Source organism: Bos indicus x Bos taurus, chromosome 16 (assembly GCF_003369695.1).
Source record: "Bos indicus x Bos taurus breed Angus x Brahman F1 hybrid chromosome 16, Bos_hybrid_MaternalHap_v2.0, whole genome shotgun sequence".
Taxonomy (NCBI): domain Eukaryota; kingdom Metazoa; phylum Chordata; class Mammalia; order Artiodactyla; family Bovidae; genus Bos; species Bos indicus x Bos taurus.
In genome coordinates, this window is record NC_040091.1 from 533,736 (window position 1) to 547,251 (window position 13,516).

General features: G+C 46.7%; 1 protein-coding gene across 20 annotated transcripts in view; it reads left to right on the plus strand.

The window, feature by feature from the left end:
- The first annotated feature begins 602 nt into the window (after positions 1–602).
- The window catches only part of PPFIA4 (PTPRF interacting protein alpha 4), a 53,313-nt gene continuing 40,399 nt past the window's right edge, over positions 603–13,516 (plus strand). For 10 of the 20 annotated variants that reach the window (XR_003514824.1, XR_003514825.1, XR_003514823.1 and 7 more), the window contains exon 1: positions 603–1,493. Coding sequence is in view for 7 of the 20 variants with exons in the window: in XM_027564146.1 (XP_027419947.1) it covers positions 1,149–1,493 (345 nt within the window). In the remaining 13 variants the exon portion in view is untranslated. Of the gene's footprint in view, positions 1,508–13,516 lie in introns of all 20 variants that reach the window. The other 10 variants (XM_027564141.1, XM_027564148.1, XM_027564149.1 and 7 more) reach the window with 5 other exon arrangements.

Sequence of the window (13,516 nt, forward strand, 5' to 3'; positions counted from 1 at the left end):
AGTAAGTCAGAATTACTCAGATTTTCCTTCCTTCTACCAATGACATAGAATTAATTAAGCCAAATGGTGAATATATTGGAGGAAAGAAAAAAAATGGTTATACATGCCATTGATGTCAACTACAGCATTTGTTGCTGATATAGAACTTATGTGTTTATAAGTCTGTACACGTTCAGTTCAGTTCAGTCGCTCAGTCGTGTCCAACTCTTTGCGACCCCATGAATCGCAGCATGCCAGGCCTCCCTGTCCATCACCAACTCCCGGAGTTCACTCAGACTCAGGTCCATCGAGTCAGTGATGCCATCCAGCCATCTCATCCTCTGTCGTCATCCCCTTCTCCTCCTGCCCCCAATCCTCCCAGCATCAGAGTCTTTTCCAATGAGTCAGCTTTTCCAATGAGGTGGCCAAAGTACTGGAGTTTCAGCTTCAGCATCATTCTCTCCAAAGAAATCCCAGGGCTGATCTCCTTCAGAATGGACTGGTTGGATCTCCTTGCAGTCCAAGGGACTCTCAAGAGTCTTCTCCAACACCACAGTTCAAAAGCATCAATTCTTCGGCGCTCAGCCTTCTTCACAGTCCAACTCTCACATCCATACATGACCACAGGAAAAACCATAGCCTTGACTAGAAGGACCTTTGTTGGCAAAGTAATGTCTCTGCTTTTGAATATGTAAAATCCTTACATTTCTAGCAGTGCTTACTGGGCAATGTAAAAGACTGAATAGATACTGTGATGAAACTTCACAAACCAGATGGGAAAGATGCATTAATTGTCACAGGGTACAGGGTACGGTGCAATTAAAAGAAAATGGTCAGATTTAACCAAAATTTGGCATGAATTTTGGCATTTAAAACTGTCTTACTATTCTGTACATACTATAGACAAACATTTCATTTTATAGTAACAGTGTTAGCACAGCCAAGCGACACAATTCACTTAAGCTTGCAGTATGGAAATTTATCTTGCTTTCAAGTTTCTCCACTTAAAAAATGGGCGCAACCAAAGGACGAATAATAAATGGGCAACAGAGTGTGAAAGGCAACAAATCATTGGCAAACAATTACAAGGCCAGTACTGAGACCAATTTAGGGAGGAGGTGGTTAGAGACAAACGTAGGTTCAAAGGGTACGTGCTGCACCTCACTGGGATGGAGGCAGGGCTCCCTTGGGCCCTAAAACATGACTGGCGTTGGGTAAAAATCTGGCTCCCCGCCACCTCACGAGATACTCTCCCGGCCGAGCCAAGATGGCGCGCAGCCCCAAGCGGCTCCACGTCACGAGGGAGGGAGCGCCGGGGCAGGGGCGTGGCCTCGAGGGGGCCGGCTAGCCCCGCCCTTGAGGTGGGGCTGGGGGCCGTCCGGAGAAGGCGAGGGCGGGGCGCTTCGGCTCGGGAAGGCTGCGGCTGCCTAGGCGCCTGCTCGGCTCGCGAGGACAAGTCCGGCGCCTCCAGGCCGGGGCGGCTTCCTGCGCAGAACCAAGCTGCCCGGCCTTCGGTGAGTGCAGGCAGGTGAGCCTCCAGAGCCCGGGGTGCGGGAGGGATTTCTGTTTTTCCCACCTCCAGCTCCCCTCACAGTTTGGGAAGGAGGTCTCAGTCTAGCGGTTCTTGGGAAACAGCACCTTTTACTCAAACGTGTCTCTCCGGTAGATACTTTTCCTGCCGCCCCTCACCAGCCTTTGCAGCGCCCTGTGCCCTTGAGGATGAGAATGAGAGGACGATGCCCGATTTGTGGGGAGTGCTTGGAGTTCGCCCTCAGCTCCATCAGCTCGGGGCGGGGAGTCTGAGTTGGCAAGTCTCCCAGGGGGAGCTGGGTGGACCGCGCCCCCGTTTCCCATGCAGAAGAGTCAGAGAAGAAGCGCCGGGGCCAGCTCCGCTGCTTTGGCACGGTCTTCGTTCTTCCAGGGGTTCTTATCCCCTCACACATTGCTCATAACAGCCGTTCTTAATATTGCTCACTCTCCATTCCTCGAACTGCCAGTCTCAGGTTGTGCCAGAGATGCCCACATTTCTGCAGTGCCAGGGGCGGTGGAGTGGAAGGAGCAGCCAATTGGAGGTCTATTGAAGGTGGGGTTCAGGATGGGAGCAACCATAAAATAGGCCTGGGTAGAGATTCCTGAGCGGGGAGAGTAGGAGTGGGGAATTGACTTTCCACTACGCAGTTGAGCTGTTTTCCAGTACAGTTTGGTTGTGAGTGGGAAAAGAGAGGTCTGATTGAAGGACTTGGAAACGTGATGTGGCTGGGTTTTTGTTTTGTTTTGAGAAGGGGGTGCCAATGTCACCTTTAAGGAGAGGTATGCTGGTAGAGGGGTAGGGGTATTGAGACTGCTGTCCTCTGGTGAGCAAGTGGTTAATGAGGCTGTCCTTAGCATGGAGATCCTCTCCTGGTGGGATCTTAAGGGACGCCTCCAGTAGCCCCTTTTGGGTTCTTCCCTCAATCTTCCCAGTTGGAACTGGCATCTAGTACTTTGTTCAACATCCAACAAATATTAATTGGGCATCTACTGTAATGCCAGACACCATGCTAGGTGCTAAGTCTTCTGAAGGCAATTTAGGGCCATGGAGCACCTGAAAGGTACACACAGCAGACACCCTGTTAACAGATCCATTCCTCCTCCCCCACCACCAGCACCAATTTTGTTACACTGCTATTGGATTATGAAAATATCTGGGTCCACATCCTTTTAAATAACTGTCCTACCTGGATTCCAACCTGTCCACTCTCTGCCACTAATAATTAGCCAGGCAGTCCCAAGGAAAGCTACCTTAAAAAAGTGTTTGAATGATTTCCTTTGGCTGTTTTCTAGGACTTTGCCCTGAGATGTGAGGAGGCTGCCTGGATTAAGAGGTACCGGGAGATGAGACAATGAATGGCACAATGGTTATTGAAGGCCAAGAATGCACTAGACACCCTCCACAATGAGAGACACCATCTCTGAAAGATAGAAGAATGGGTGTGGGATGAGGGTGGGGATGTGAAAAGGAAATCTCATCCAGTGGTATCAGGGCATGTGCTGCTGAGCTTGTCATGATGCTAGAACTGTGGCATGTATAAGGAAGGTCTTGCAGCTGGATGATAAGGAGGGATTGGATAGGCAGGGAAGGGCAGGCAGCCAGGACACTGGATCTCCTCTCTAGGTTGATTGCTGAAATCTTAGAGCTGGAAATAGTTGTCAGGGATTGCTTATGGGTCCTTTCAGAGCCACTGAGGACAGCAGGGTGAGAGCTAGGGAAGAGGGAGAGTAGTCAGCTTTGGGGGCAGTGAAGCATGGTGAAAACTCAGCAGGGCCAGGGAGGTGGAGGTCAATGGGGCTTTAGGATATGGGGGAGACAACTGAAGTCTTTCTGTGCCAGGGATACTGTACTCTGTGGCTATATGCCCTTGGATGAGTTGATATAGAAACAAGGTGTGGTTTCTAAGTGGTATGAAGTTATGTGTGGTGTGCGTGTGTGTGTGTGTGTGTGTGTGTGCTGGAGAGGAGGAGTTGGTAGGGAGCAGGGAGCTGCCTCAGAGTTTAGGTTCTGGGTAGGGAATTGGGAGAAATAGAGGAAAGGGAGTGGGGTCAGAGGGAGGGACAAATATATATTGCAGCCGCATGAAGTCACCATGTGTCCCCCTCTGGCTGCTAGCTCACTAAGTATAATTAGCTCTGGGGGACATGCGGTGCTGGCTCCCAGAAGCGTTGCACTTGAGATGGCCACCAGAGTAAAGAGTACTCAGAGGGGTGCTGATGCTGGGTGGACTCTGAGAAGGGGTCCTTCTAGAGGAATTTGCTGAACTGGGAGGGGCCTGTGGAAACTGAGAATGTCATGGGGAAATAGCATTGAGGGAAGGAGCTCTAAGCCAGCTTCGTATGAAACTCCAGGGCTGGCAGAGCCTGAGGATCTGGGCTGCTGGTTCACCACTCACACAAGAAGCATGATGGCTGCCCAGCTTGTGGCTCTGCTTTCAGAGAGCGTTGGGAGCTGTGGCCCCACCTCCCTCAAGCACCTTCTGTTCCCCCAGGTGAAGTCAGTTCTAGTCCAGAGAAGCATCTTGCATGTCAGTCAGGGGTCTAGAGGCCTTGGCTGGGGTTGTCTCCTGCCCAAAGAGCTGAGGGAGAAACCATCACTGGTGAACTCGGTCACTGCAGGTGGTGCTCAGTGCTGAAGCCCAGGATGTGCTGGAGACTGAATACTTGATTACATGCTACTCCATATGTTTTCCTTTCTTCCAAGTAGGCTGTGAATTTCTTAAGGGTTTAGATTGTATCTTATTTGCCTTTTGTATCCATAACAAAAAGTAATCTACTGCAGAATAAGAAATCTACTCATAGTAATCATTGGATTGAATTAAAGAGGTCTATCTGCAGATCCCCTGGGTTCAGTGAAGCCTTGCAACTAGATATTTTTAACCAGGAGCAGAAGATTCTCTGGGCACCCAATACAGTGGTGTTACATTAGTGGAGGAATTAGATTCTATAGTCAGTAAAGGGAAAATTCCTAAATCTCCCATAAAGCATGGTAGGTGGTTTAGGTTTATATCTCTGAATAATAATACTAATATACAGATACAGTATACATTATATAGTAATTATAAAAATGTATAATGTATACAGTGATTTAAAAGAATACTTAGTTACAAGTATAATTTTGTTGCTAAGTCTCTGATGAAAATAGCTGGTTTGCAAAGAGACCTCTGTCACTCACTTGGGCTTCCCTGGTGGCTCAGTAGTCTTTTCTGTGAAATCCCATGGACAAAGGAGCCTAGAAGGCTACAGTCCATGGGGTTGCAAAAGTATGACATGACTTAGCAGCTAAACAACAATTGCTCACTTTGCCCAGCCAGTGTAGTTTTATTTATTCTGATAAATTTATTCTCATAAATGCATGTCTGATGTGACTTCATAGCCACTGTCCTTTGATAGATAACTTTCATTTTAAAGGAGAGATAGGTTTCCATTCAGTTTAAGAAAAAACTTCCTTAAGACAATGAGGGCTTCCTCATTTAGTAGTGAGCTCTGTATTCCTGAAGGATAATCAAAGAAAGACTGACCTGTCAGGGATATTTTGGGAGGAACTCACTTCCAGCATGGGAGATTGACCTGCATGGCCTGAGAGAACCTTTCAAATAAGAACCTACAATTCCAAGTGGGGGCAGGAGTGGAGGTAGGCATGGGCACTGGATGATAGAGAGTCTTCAGTTCGGTTCAGTTCAGTCGCTCAGTTGTGTCCGACTCTTTGCGACCCCATGGACCGAAGCACACCAGGCCTCCCTGTCCATCACCAAATCCCGGAGTTACCCAAACTCATATCCACTGAGTCAGTGATGCCATCCAACCATCTCAACTTCTGTCATCCCCTCCTCCTCCTGCCTTCAGTCAGCATCAGGGTCTTTTCCAATGTGTCAGCTCTTTGCATTAGGTGGCCAAAGTATCGGAGTTTCAGCTTCAACATCAGTCCTTCCAATGAACACTCAGGACTGATCTCCTTTAGGATGGACTGGTTGGATCTCCTTGCAGTCCAAGAGACTCTCAAGAGTCTTCTCCAACACCACAGTTCAAAAGCATCAATTCTTCGGTGCTCAGCTTTCTTCACAGTCCAACTCTCACATCCATACATCCGCTGGAAAAACCATAGCCTTGACTAGACGGACCTTTGTTGGCAAAGTAGTGTCTCTGCTTTTTAATATGCTGTCTAAGTTGGTCATAACTTTCCTTCCAAGGAGCAAGTGTCTTAGTTTCATGGCTGAAGTCACTATCTGCAGTGATTTTGGAGCCCAAGAAAATAAAGTCTCTCATTATTTCCACATCTATTTGATATGAAGTGATGGGACCAGATGCCATAATCTTAGTTCTGAATGTTGAGCTTTAAGCCAACTTCTTCACTCTTCTTTCACCTTCATCAAGAGGCCCTTTAGTTCTTCCTCACTTTCTGCCATAGGGTGTTGTCATCTGCATATCTGAGGTTATTGATATTTCTCCCGGCAATCTTGATTCCAGCTTGTGCTTCATCCAGCGCAACGTTTCTCATGATGTACTCTGCATATAAGTTAAATAAGCAGGGTGACAATATACAGCCTTGACATACTCCATTTCCTATTTGGAACCAATCTGTTGTTCCATGTCCAGTTCTAACTGTTGCTTCCTGATCTGCATACAGATTTCTCAAGAGGCAAGTCAGGTGCCTGGTATTCCCATCTCTTTAAGAATTTTCCACAGTTTGTTGTGATCCACACAGTCAAAGGTTTTGACATAGTCAGTAAAGCAGAAATAGATGTTTTTCTGGAACTCTCTTGCTTTTTTGATGATCCAGTGAATGTTGGCAATTTGATCTCTGGTTCCTCTGCCTTTTCTAAAACCAGCTTGAACATCTGGAAGTTCATGGTTCATGTATTGCTGAAGCCTGGCTTGGAGAATTTTGAGCGTTACTTTACTAGCGTGTGAGATGAGTGCAATTGTGCTGTAGTTTGAGCATTCTTTGGCATTGCCTTTGTTTGGGATTGGAATGAAAACTGACCTTTTCCAGTCCTGTGGCCACTGCTGAGTTTTCCAAATTTGCTGACATATTGAGAGCAGCATTTTCACAGAATCATCTTTAAAGATTTGAAATAACTCAACTGGAATTCCATCACCTCCACTAGCTTTGTTCATAGTGATGCTTCCTAAGGCCCACTTGATATCGTATTCCAGGATGTCTGTCTCTAGGTGAGTGATCACACCATCATGATTATCTGGGTCATGAAGATCTTTTTTGTACAGTTCTTCTGTGTATTCTTGCCACCTCTTCTTAATATCTTCTGCTTCCTTTAGGTCCATACCATTTCTATCCTTTAATGAGCCCGTCTTTGCATGAAATATTCCCTTGGTATCTCTAATTTTCATGAAAAGATCTCTAGTCTTTCTCATTCTATTGTTTTTATCTATTTCTTTGCACTGATCACTGAGGAAGGCTTTCTTGTCTCTTCTTGCAATTCTTTGGAACTCTGCATTCAAATGGGTATCTTTCCTTTTCTCCTTTGCTTTTCACTTCTCTTCTTTTCACAGCTATTTGTAAGGCCTCCTCAGACAGCCATTTTGCTTTTTTGCATTTCTTTTCTATGGGGATGGTCTTGATCCCTGTCTCCTGTACAATGTCACGAACCTCTGTCCATAGTTCATCAGGCACTCTATTAGATCTAGTCCCTTAAATCTATTTCTCACTTCCACTGTATAATTGTAAGGGATTTGATTTAGGTCATATTTGGTTTGGATCATCCTGAATGGTCTAGTGGTTTTCCCTACTTTCTTCAATTTAAGTCTGAATTTGGCAATAAGGAGTTCATGATCTGAGCCACAGTCAGCTCCCGGTCTTGTTTTTGCTGACTTCATCTTTGGCTTCAAAGAATATAATCAGTCTGATTTCAGTGTTGGCCATCTGGTGATGTCCATGTGTAGAGTCTTCTCTTGTGTTGTTAGAAGAGGGTGTTTGCTATGACCAGCGCGTTCTCTTGGCAAAACTCTATTAGCCTTTGCCCTGCTTCATTCTATACTCCAAGGCCAAATATGCCTGTTACTCCAGGTGTTTCTTGACTTCCTACTTTTGCATTCCAGTCCCCTGTAATGAAAAGGACATCTTTTCGGGGTGTTAGTTTTAAAAGGTCTTGTAGGTCTTCATAGAACCATTCGACTTCAGCTCTTTCAGCCTTACTGGTTGGGGCATAGACTTGGATTACCATGATATTGAATGGTTTGCCTTGGAAATGAACAGAGATCATTCTGTCGTTTTTGAGATTGCATCCAAGTACTGCTTTTTGGACTCTTCTGTTGACTATGATGGCTACTCCATTTCTTCTAAGGGAGTCTTGCCCACAGTAGTAGATATAATGATCATCTGAGTTAAATTCAGCCATTCCAGTCCATTTTAGTTCTTTGATTCCTAAAATGTCAACATCCACTCTTGCCATCTCCTGTTTGACCACTTCCAATTTGCTTTGATTCGTGGACCTAGCATTCCAGGTTCCTATGCAATGTTGCTCTTTATAGCATTGGACCTTGCTTCTATCACCAGTCACATCCACAACTGGGTATTGTTTTTGCTTTGGCTCTATCCCTTCATTCTTTCTGGAGTTATTTCACCACTGATCTCCAGTAGCATATTGGGCACCTACCGACCTGGGGAGTTCTTCTTTCAGTATTCTATCATTTTGCCTTTTCATACTGTTCATGGGGTTCTTAAGGCAAGAATCCTGAAGTGGTTTGCAATTCCCTTCTCCAGCGGACCGCATTTTGTCAGAACTCTCCACCATGACCTGCCTGTCTTGGGTGGCCCTATATGGCATGGTTTAGTTTCAGTGAGTTAGACAAGGATGTGGTCCATGTGATTAGATTGGCTAGTTGTCTGTGGTTGTGGTTTCAGTCTGTCTGCCCTCTGATGCCCTCTCTCAGTGTCTACCATCTTACTGGGGTTTCTCATACCTCAGACGTGGGGTATCACCTCTCAGCCGTTTCCCACTCCACCACCACGCAGCCTCGCTCACCACTCTGTGGAAGAGGATTTTCCTATGTTTGGCTTCGAGGATAGCTGCTAAGAGGAAGGTCAGACAAGGAGTCTGGCCTGGGCTCTTCCTTCAGGAGTGAGCATTCTGGAAGACTTAGTGGGTGACTGCTGCCATATCTGATGCCCTGGGCTTGGGAGGCTAGGCAGTGAAGCTCTGATGGTTCGTGGTAAGTAGAAAGATGGGCTGAGCCTAGTTCCTTGCCTTGAACTCACACTAGGCCAGTTGTGGAGTACCCTAAAATTTTGGTCCTTGTTTGGGGCAGAGCACACGAACAAGTACAATTTTTATTCCTTCATTATTATTCTCATCCTTCCCTCCTTTCCCTCTCATACATTCTCACTGAAGTTCAAGACCACATATATACTTATACTCTCTCATGATCAGCGATATGCTTTCACGATCATGCACGCATGCAAAACTCTCACGGCAGCTGTATGCTCTTATGAACATACATACTTTCATGACTCCCAGATGCATTCTCATGATTGCACACACATGTATTTTCATGACCAGTCATGAGCCCTGACATATACTCATGATCACACACATCCACACAGTCTCACCATTTTACATGCCCACTCATCTTCTCTCATACACATGAACTCAGGACCCCATTCTCACGACCATACTCATATACACACACATACACACAAGCACATATCTCTTTCAGTATTATACATGGACACCACAAATTCTCATGACTACACTTACACACTCTGTTGTGTGAATACACATGCCTCCCCCCACCATATTCTATTTTGTATCTGCACATACCCCCAACCCCACACACACTTTCGTGACCACCTGCAATGCATACTTTTTATTGTGCCTACATTTCTCTGGGCAGTTCTGTGTGCTCTGGATCTTTCACACCCCAGCATCTGACAGTACTCCCTTCTGATGTTCCTTGTTACCCCTGGACAGTTGTTTTCTGCTATGTGGTAGCTCCCTACTTCTTTACTGACTGAGCCACCAGGGTGGACTGAGGACATATATGCGTTAATCAGTGGCTCTGATTAGCAGAAGATGGTTGGGGTTGCTGTACTTATGATGTAAATTCAGCCGAAGCCAGGTGCTATGTTCAGTGGTGCAGCCTATCTTAACTTTTGTAAATAAATTATCTCTATTAGACATTTGGGGTTTCCCTGGTGACCCAGTCGGTAAAGAATCCAACTGCAGTGCAAAGAATTGAATGCCAGTTCAATCCCTGGGTCAGGAAGATCCGCTGGAGAAGAAAATGGCAACCCACTCTAGTATTCTTGCATGGGAAATCCCATGGACAGAGAAGTGTGGTGGGCTATTGTCCTTGGGGTCGCAAAGAGTCAGACATGATTGAGCAACTAAAGCACCACCGTTAGACGTTTAGGGTGCGGCCCCCAGTGTGTCCTGTGTAGCCTTCCCAGGTCCTGTTCTATTGCACTGATGTGCTGCCTCTTTGAGAGAATGTGTGTTTTAGCAGAGGTCTCTGTAGACAATACTTACCAGAGATCTTCTAACCTCTCGTTAGACTCGGAACCCTTTGATACAAATGAAACCTTAATCCGAAATCCAGTAAAATTCACAGATTTGGAGTTGATGAGATTAAAAAAAGAAAAGAGAGTTCAGAGCCCTTTGCATTTGTCTTACCTCTTTCCTCTTTTTTTTTTTTTTTTTTTTTCATGCCAGGCTGCCCTGAAGATACTCTATGAAAAAGCCCAGTTTGCAAACACCTGGCTTAATTTAAATGGATAGCTGTGGTGGCTGTAACTGTGGTTACTTTAGAAGTTTGGAGATGTACAGAGACCTGCAGGCCTCCTTTCCGCCCCAGCCTCTGCCGTTAGTCCCCCCTGGGTGGTGACAGTGAGAGTGACCAAGTGGTTCGACATGCCTGGGGCAGTGGCATTTTATATCTGACTCCTGGTGCCTGAATTCACTGTCCTGATTTGGACAGCAAGTTCTTTGCTTACCCAAATGATAGGCCATGTCTTAGTAAGAGGTGGCTTATAATTCATTCCTGTGGAGCAGCTGGAGAGATGGGCTTCACAGGTATGGGCCCAGGGGAACCTGTCAGATAGAGCAGCCTCTTCCTGTGTCAGCTGACTATGCCAGCATTCAGAAGTTGAGTGTCTTAAGCTGGCAGTCAGTGCTAACCTGTGCTTGAGTAGCATTTTATACTTCTCAGAACAGTTTCATGTCTCTTAACTCCTTAGACCCTCATGACAACCTGTGAGATCACTAGATCATGTTACATGTTATGACTTTTATTTCCCAGATTTGGGAACCTGAAGCTCAGAGAGAGGAAGTCTCATTGCTGGCCCTTTAGAGACCCAGAGAACTGGATGCTTTTGAAGGGATTTGTGGCCAGCAGTGAGAAAGTATCAATAAAGCTTTTCCAAAAGTTTTTTCCTCTGGGAACGCTTCCTCTAGCTAATACAGATTTTTAGTTTTCTTACTGTATTTGGAGCGGGCTCAGCCTCAAGATGCTTCAGGAGCCTGAAATGCTAGGAATTAATACTTACTGCGTGTTTGATGGACACTGATGTCAGCACTTTGTGTATGTTATTGAACTCTAGTAATTCTCACATCTGCTATCTGAAGTGAATATTATTATCATCCCCATTTCACAGATGGAGAACCAAGGCTCAGAGAGATTAGGTATCTTTCCAGAGTCACATGAGTGGTTAGTGGAGGAGCCAGTCCATCAACTTGCTCCAGAGTCTGCCTTTTAAGGCAGGAATGGCCCCCATCTTGCTGTAAAGAAGTTTTAATTTTTTAGAGGGCAAGATAAGTTTTTTCTATTTTGAACTCCCCTTCTTTAAAGTGGGTCAGGGATGGACTTCCTAGAATGACTCTGTCACATGTATCCACTCAACTCTGTGTATGTCAGGCCCATGGTAAGTGTTGGAGAGTCCAAAGATAATTAGGTCATGGTTCTCACTCAAGAGTCTTCAGTTGAGTTGGTGTGCCACAAATAGAAGAAAAAGCTGTTCTGGGTCAGTAGAAGGGGCAATCTTATGTGTGGAGGGAATCAGAAAGGTTCCGTGGGGGAAGTGGTGCTTAAGAAGAGCTTAAGGGTGATCAGAAGTTCCTTAGACTAATATGGAAAGGAGACTAAGGCAGGCTGGATAAGGTGCTAGAAGCTCGTGAACAATAGGTGGATTCTGGGAGCTTGATGGTGAGCAGAGACAAGGAGTAGCAGGGAAAGGGGGCTTGGTGGGGCTTTGGAGAGGGGGCTGAGTGGGGGCAAGTCTTCTTGGGGTTTTGAGCTGGATCAGAAGAGGAACAAGGGGAGAGGATTGACTTCTGCATGAGAGGGAAAGAGAGGTGGGGAGCTGGACTACGTTCCACTGAGAGGATGGTGTCTGAAAGCCCCAGAGGGAGGAAGCTGAGGGCTCAGAAGAATGTCTGCTTTTGTAGTTCCTGTAGGAATAGGGAATATGGAGTGGTGCGGGAAACTCAGGCAGTCTCCTTACAGCTCAGTATAGAGCCAGCCAGAGGTAGGGGGAGAGGTTTGCTTAGGTGGTGGGTGAGGCTCTGTAGACAGGTCACTTCCAGTGGGGACGTGGCTGCCTCGTGACCATGGTACCCGCTGTGCAGAGGCCTTCGCTCGGGCTAGAGGAGGGTTGGTGGAGGAGGGCTGAGGCAAGCGAACCCTTAGGCTGCCGTCTCCTGGATAAGGGTGAAAGGGGCTGGGGCCCAAGTGCCTTGGCTTCTTGGAAGAAACAGGATGCCTGAAGGAGTCGTGTCCACTCCCCTCTCCTCCATCCTCTACTCCTCTTTGGAGTCAGACAGACTGGAATTGAATCCTAGCTCTTTTTATTACTAGCCACATAGACTTGATTGCATGACTTGTCTCAATTCTCAAATCTGTGAAATGAGAAGAATTGTGTCTTCTTTGCAAGGAACTGGAGAATTAAAGTTACTATGTGTCAACTGATGCCACAATGTCTAGCACATGGTAAATTCTGAATAAATCATAGCTGCTTTCATAATTGTTACTGTTTTCCTAGATGACTCTCCCCCATTTCCTCAGGTCTTCACTCTTCCTCCAATTGGGTGGTATCTGACCTTCCTTTTTTAGCTCTTTACTCTGAGGTAAAGGGGCTCTCACCTTGAAGCTCCCCTTTTGCCTGGCTCTTGGCCCACTTACACTTGGGCACAGCTCCTGGAAGCTTTGCCCTGGCCCTTGGGTCTCTATGGAAGCCAATAGCTTTGTCCTTGCTGAGCTGTCTCACCATGGTGGGGCCTGCCATCTGGTAGGGCGGTGGGAAGCCAGTCTGTGTATGTGTGTGTGGTCACCCAGAGCATCACATCCAAGCGCCCATCCCTCCTGTTTGTTAGGAAAAGATGGGGGTGATTATTAGGGAGCCAGAGAGGTTTCAGAGTCTGCCTCTCCTGTATTCATAAGCTCAGAGGCCTGGTTTTCATCTGACCCTCCCTCTTCACACACACACATCAGCTTGGTTGGGGGCACTCCTCTGTTGTGTCACAGCCTGCCGACACTCCTCACCGCCACAGCTCCTCATATATGTCTGCTTTAGGGGCTGGTAGCTTTTGATCTGTGAGTGTTACTTAGAAATTGTGCAGGAGTTGAGGCTTCTGCTAGGTTGAGATGATAACTGCACTATTTAAAGGTGGCGATGGAACCAGAAAGAGCCAGTTGTCCTGATAGGGCTGTTCTCGAGCCCCCGTCTGCTCACCACACTAGTGAAGTTTGTGGGGGCAGCCGTAGGAAGTCCTGGACAGTCATCTCAGAGGCATCCACCTGCCATGCACCTCTGGGCGCATCTTCAGCCTGCTCTGTGGGATGCCATTTCACTAGGGGGAGTGGAGTGGCTACCTGGCTCTTGGATTGGAAGGAGCCTGGGGAAGCGATGATGGTACCAAAGTCAGCTTCTCAGTTGCCAGGATGACTGGGAGGATTTCGGTAGGCCAAATCAGACCAAATGTCCAGCACGTCACTGTGGGCAGCCTGAGATCCTATGTTCCCTTCCTGAGAACTTCTCAACCCCTTTCCTAGAAGG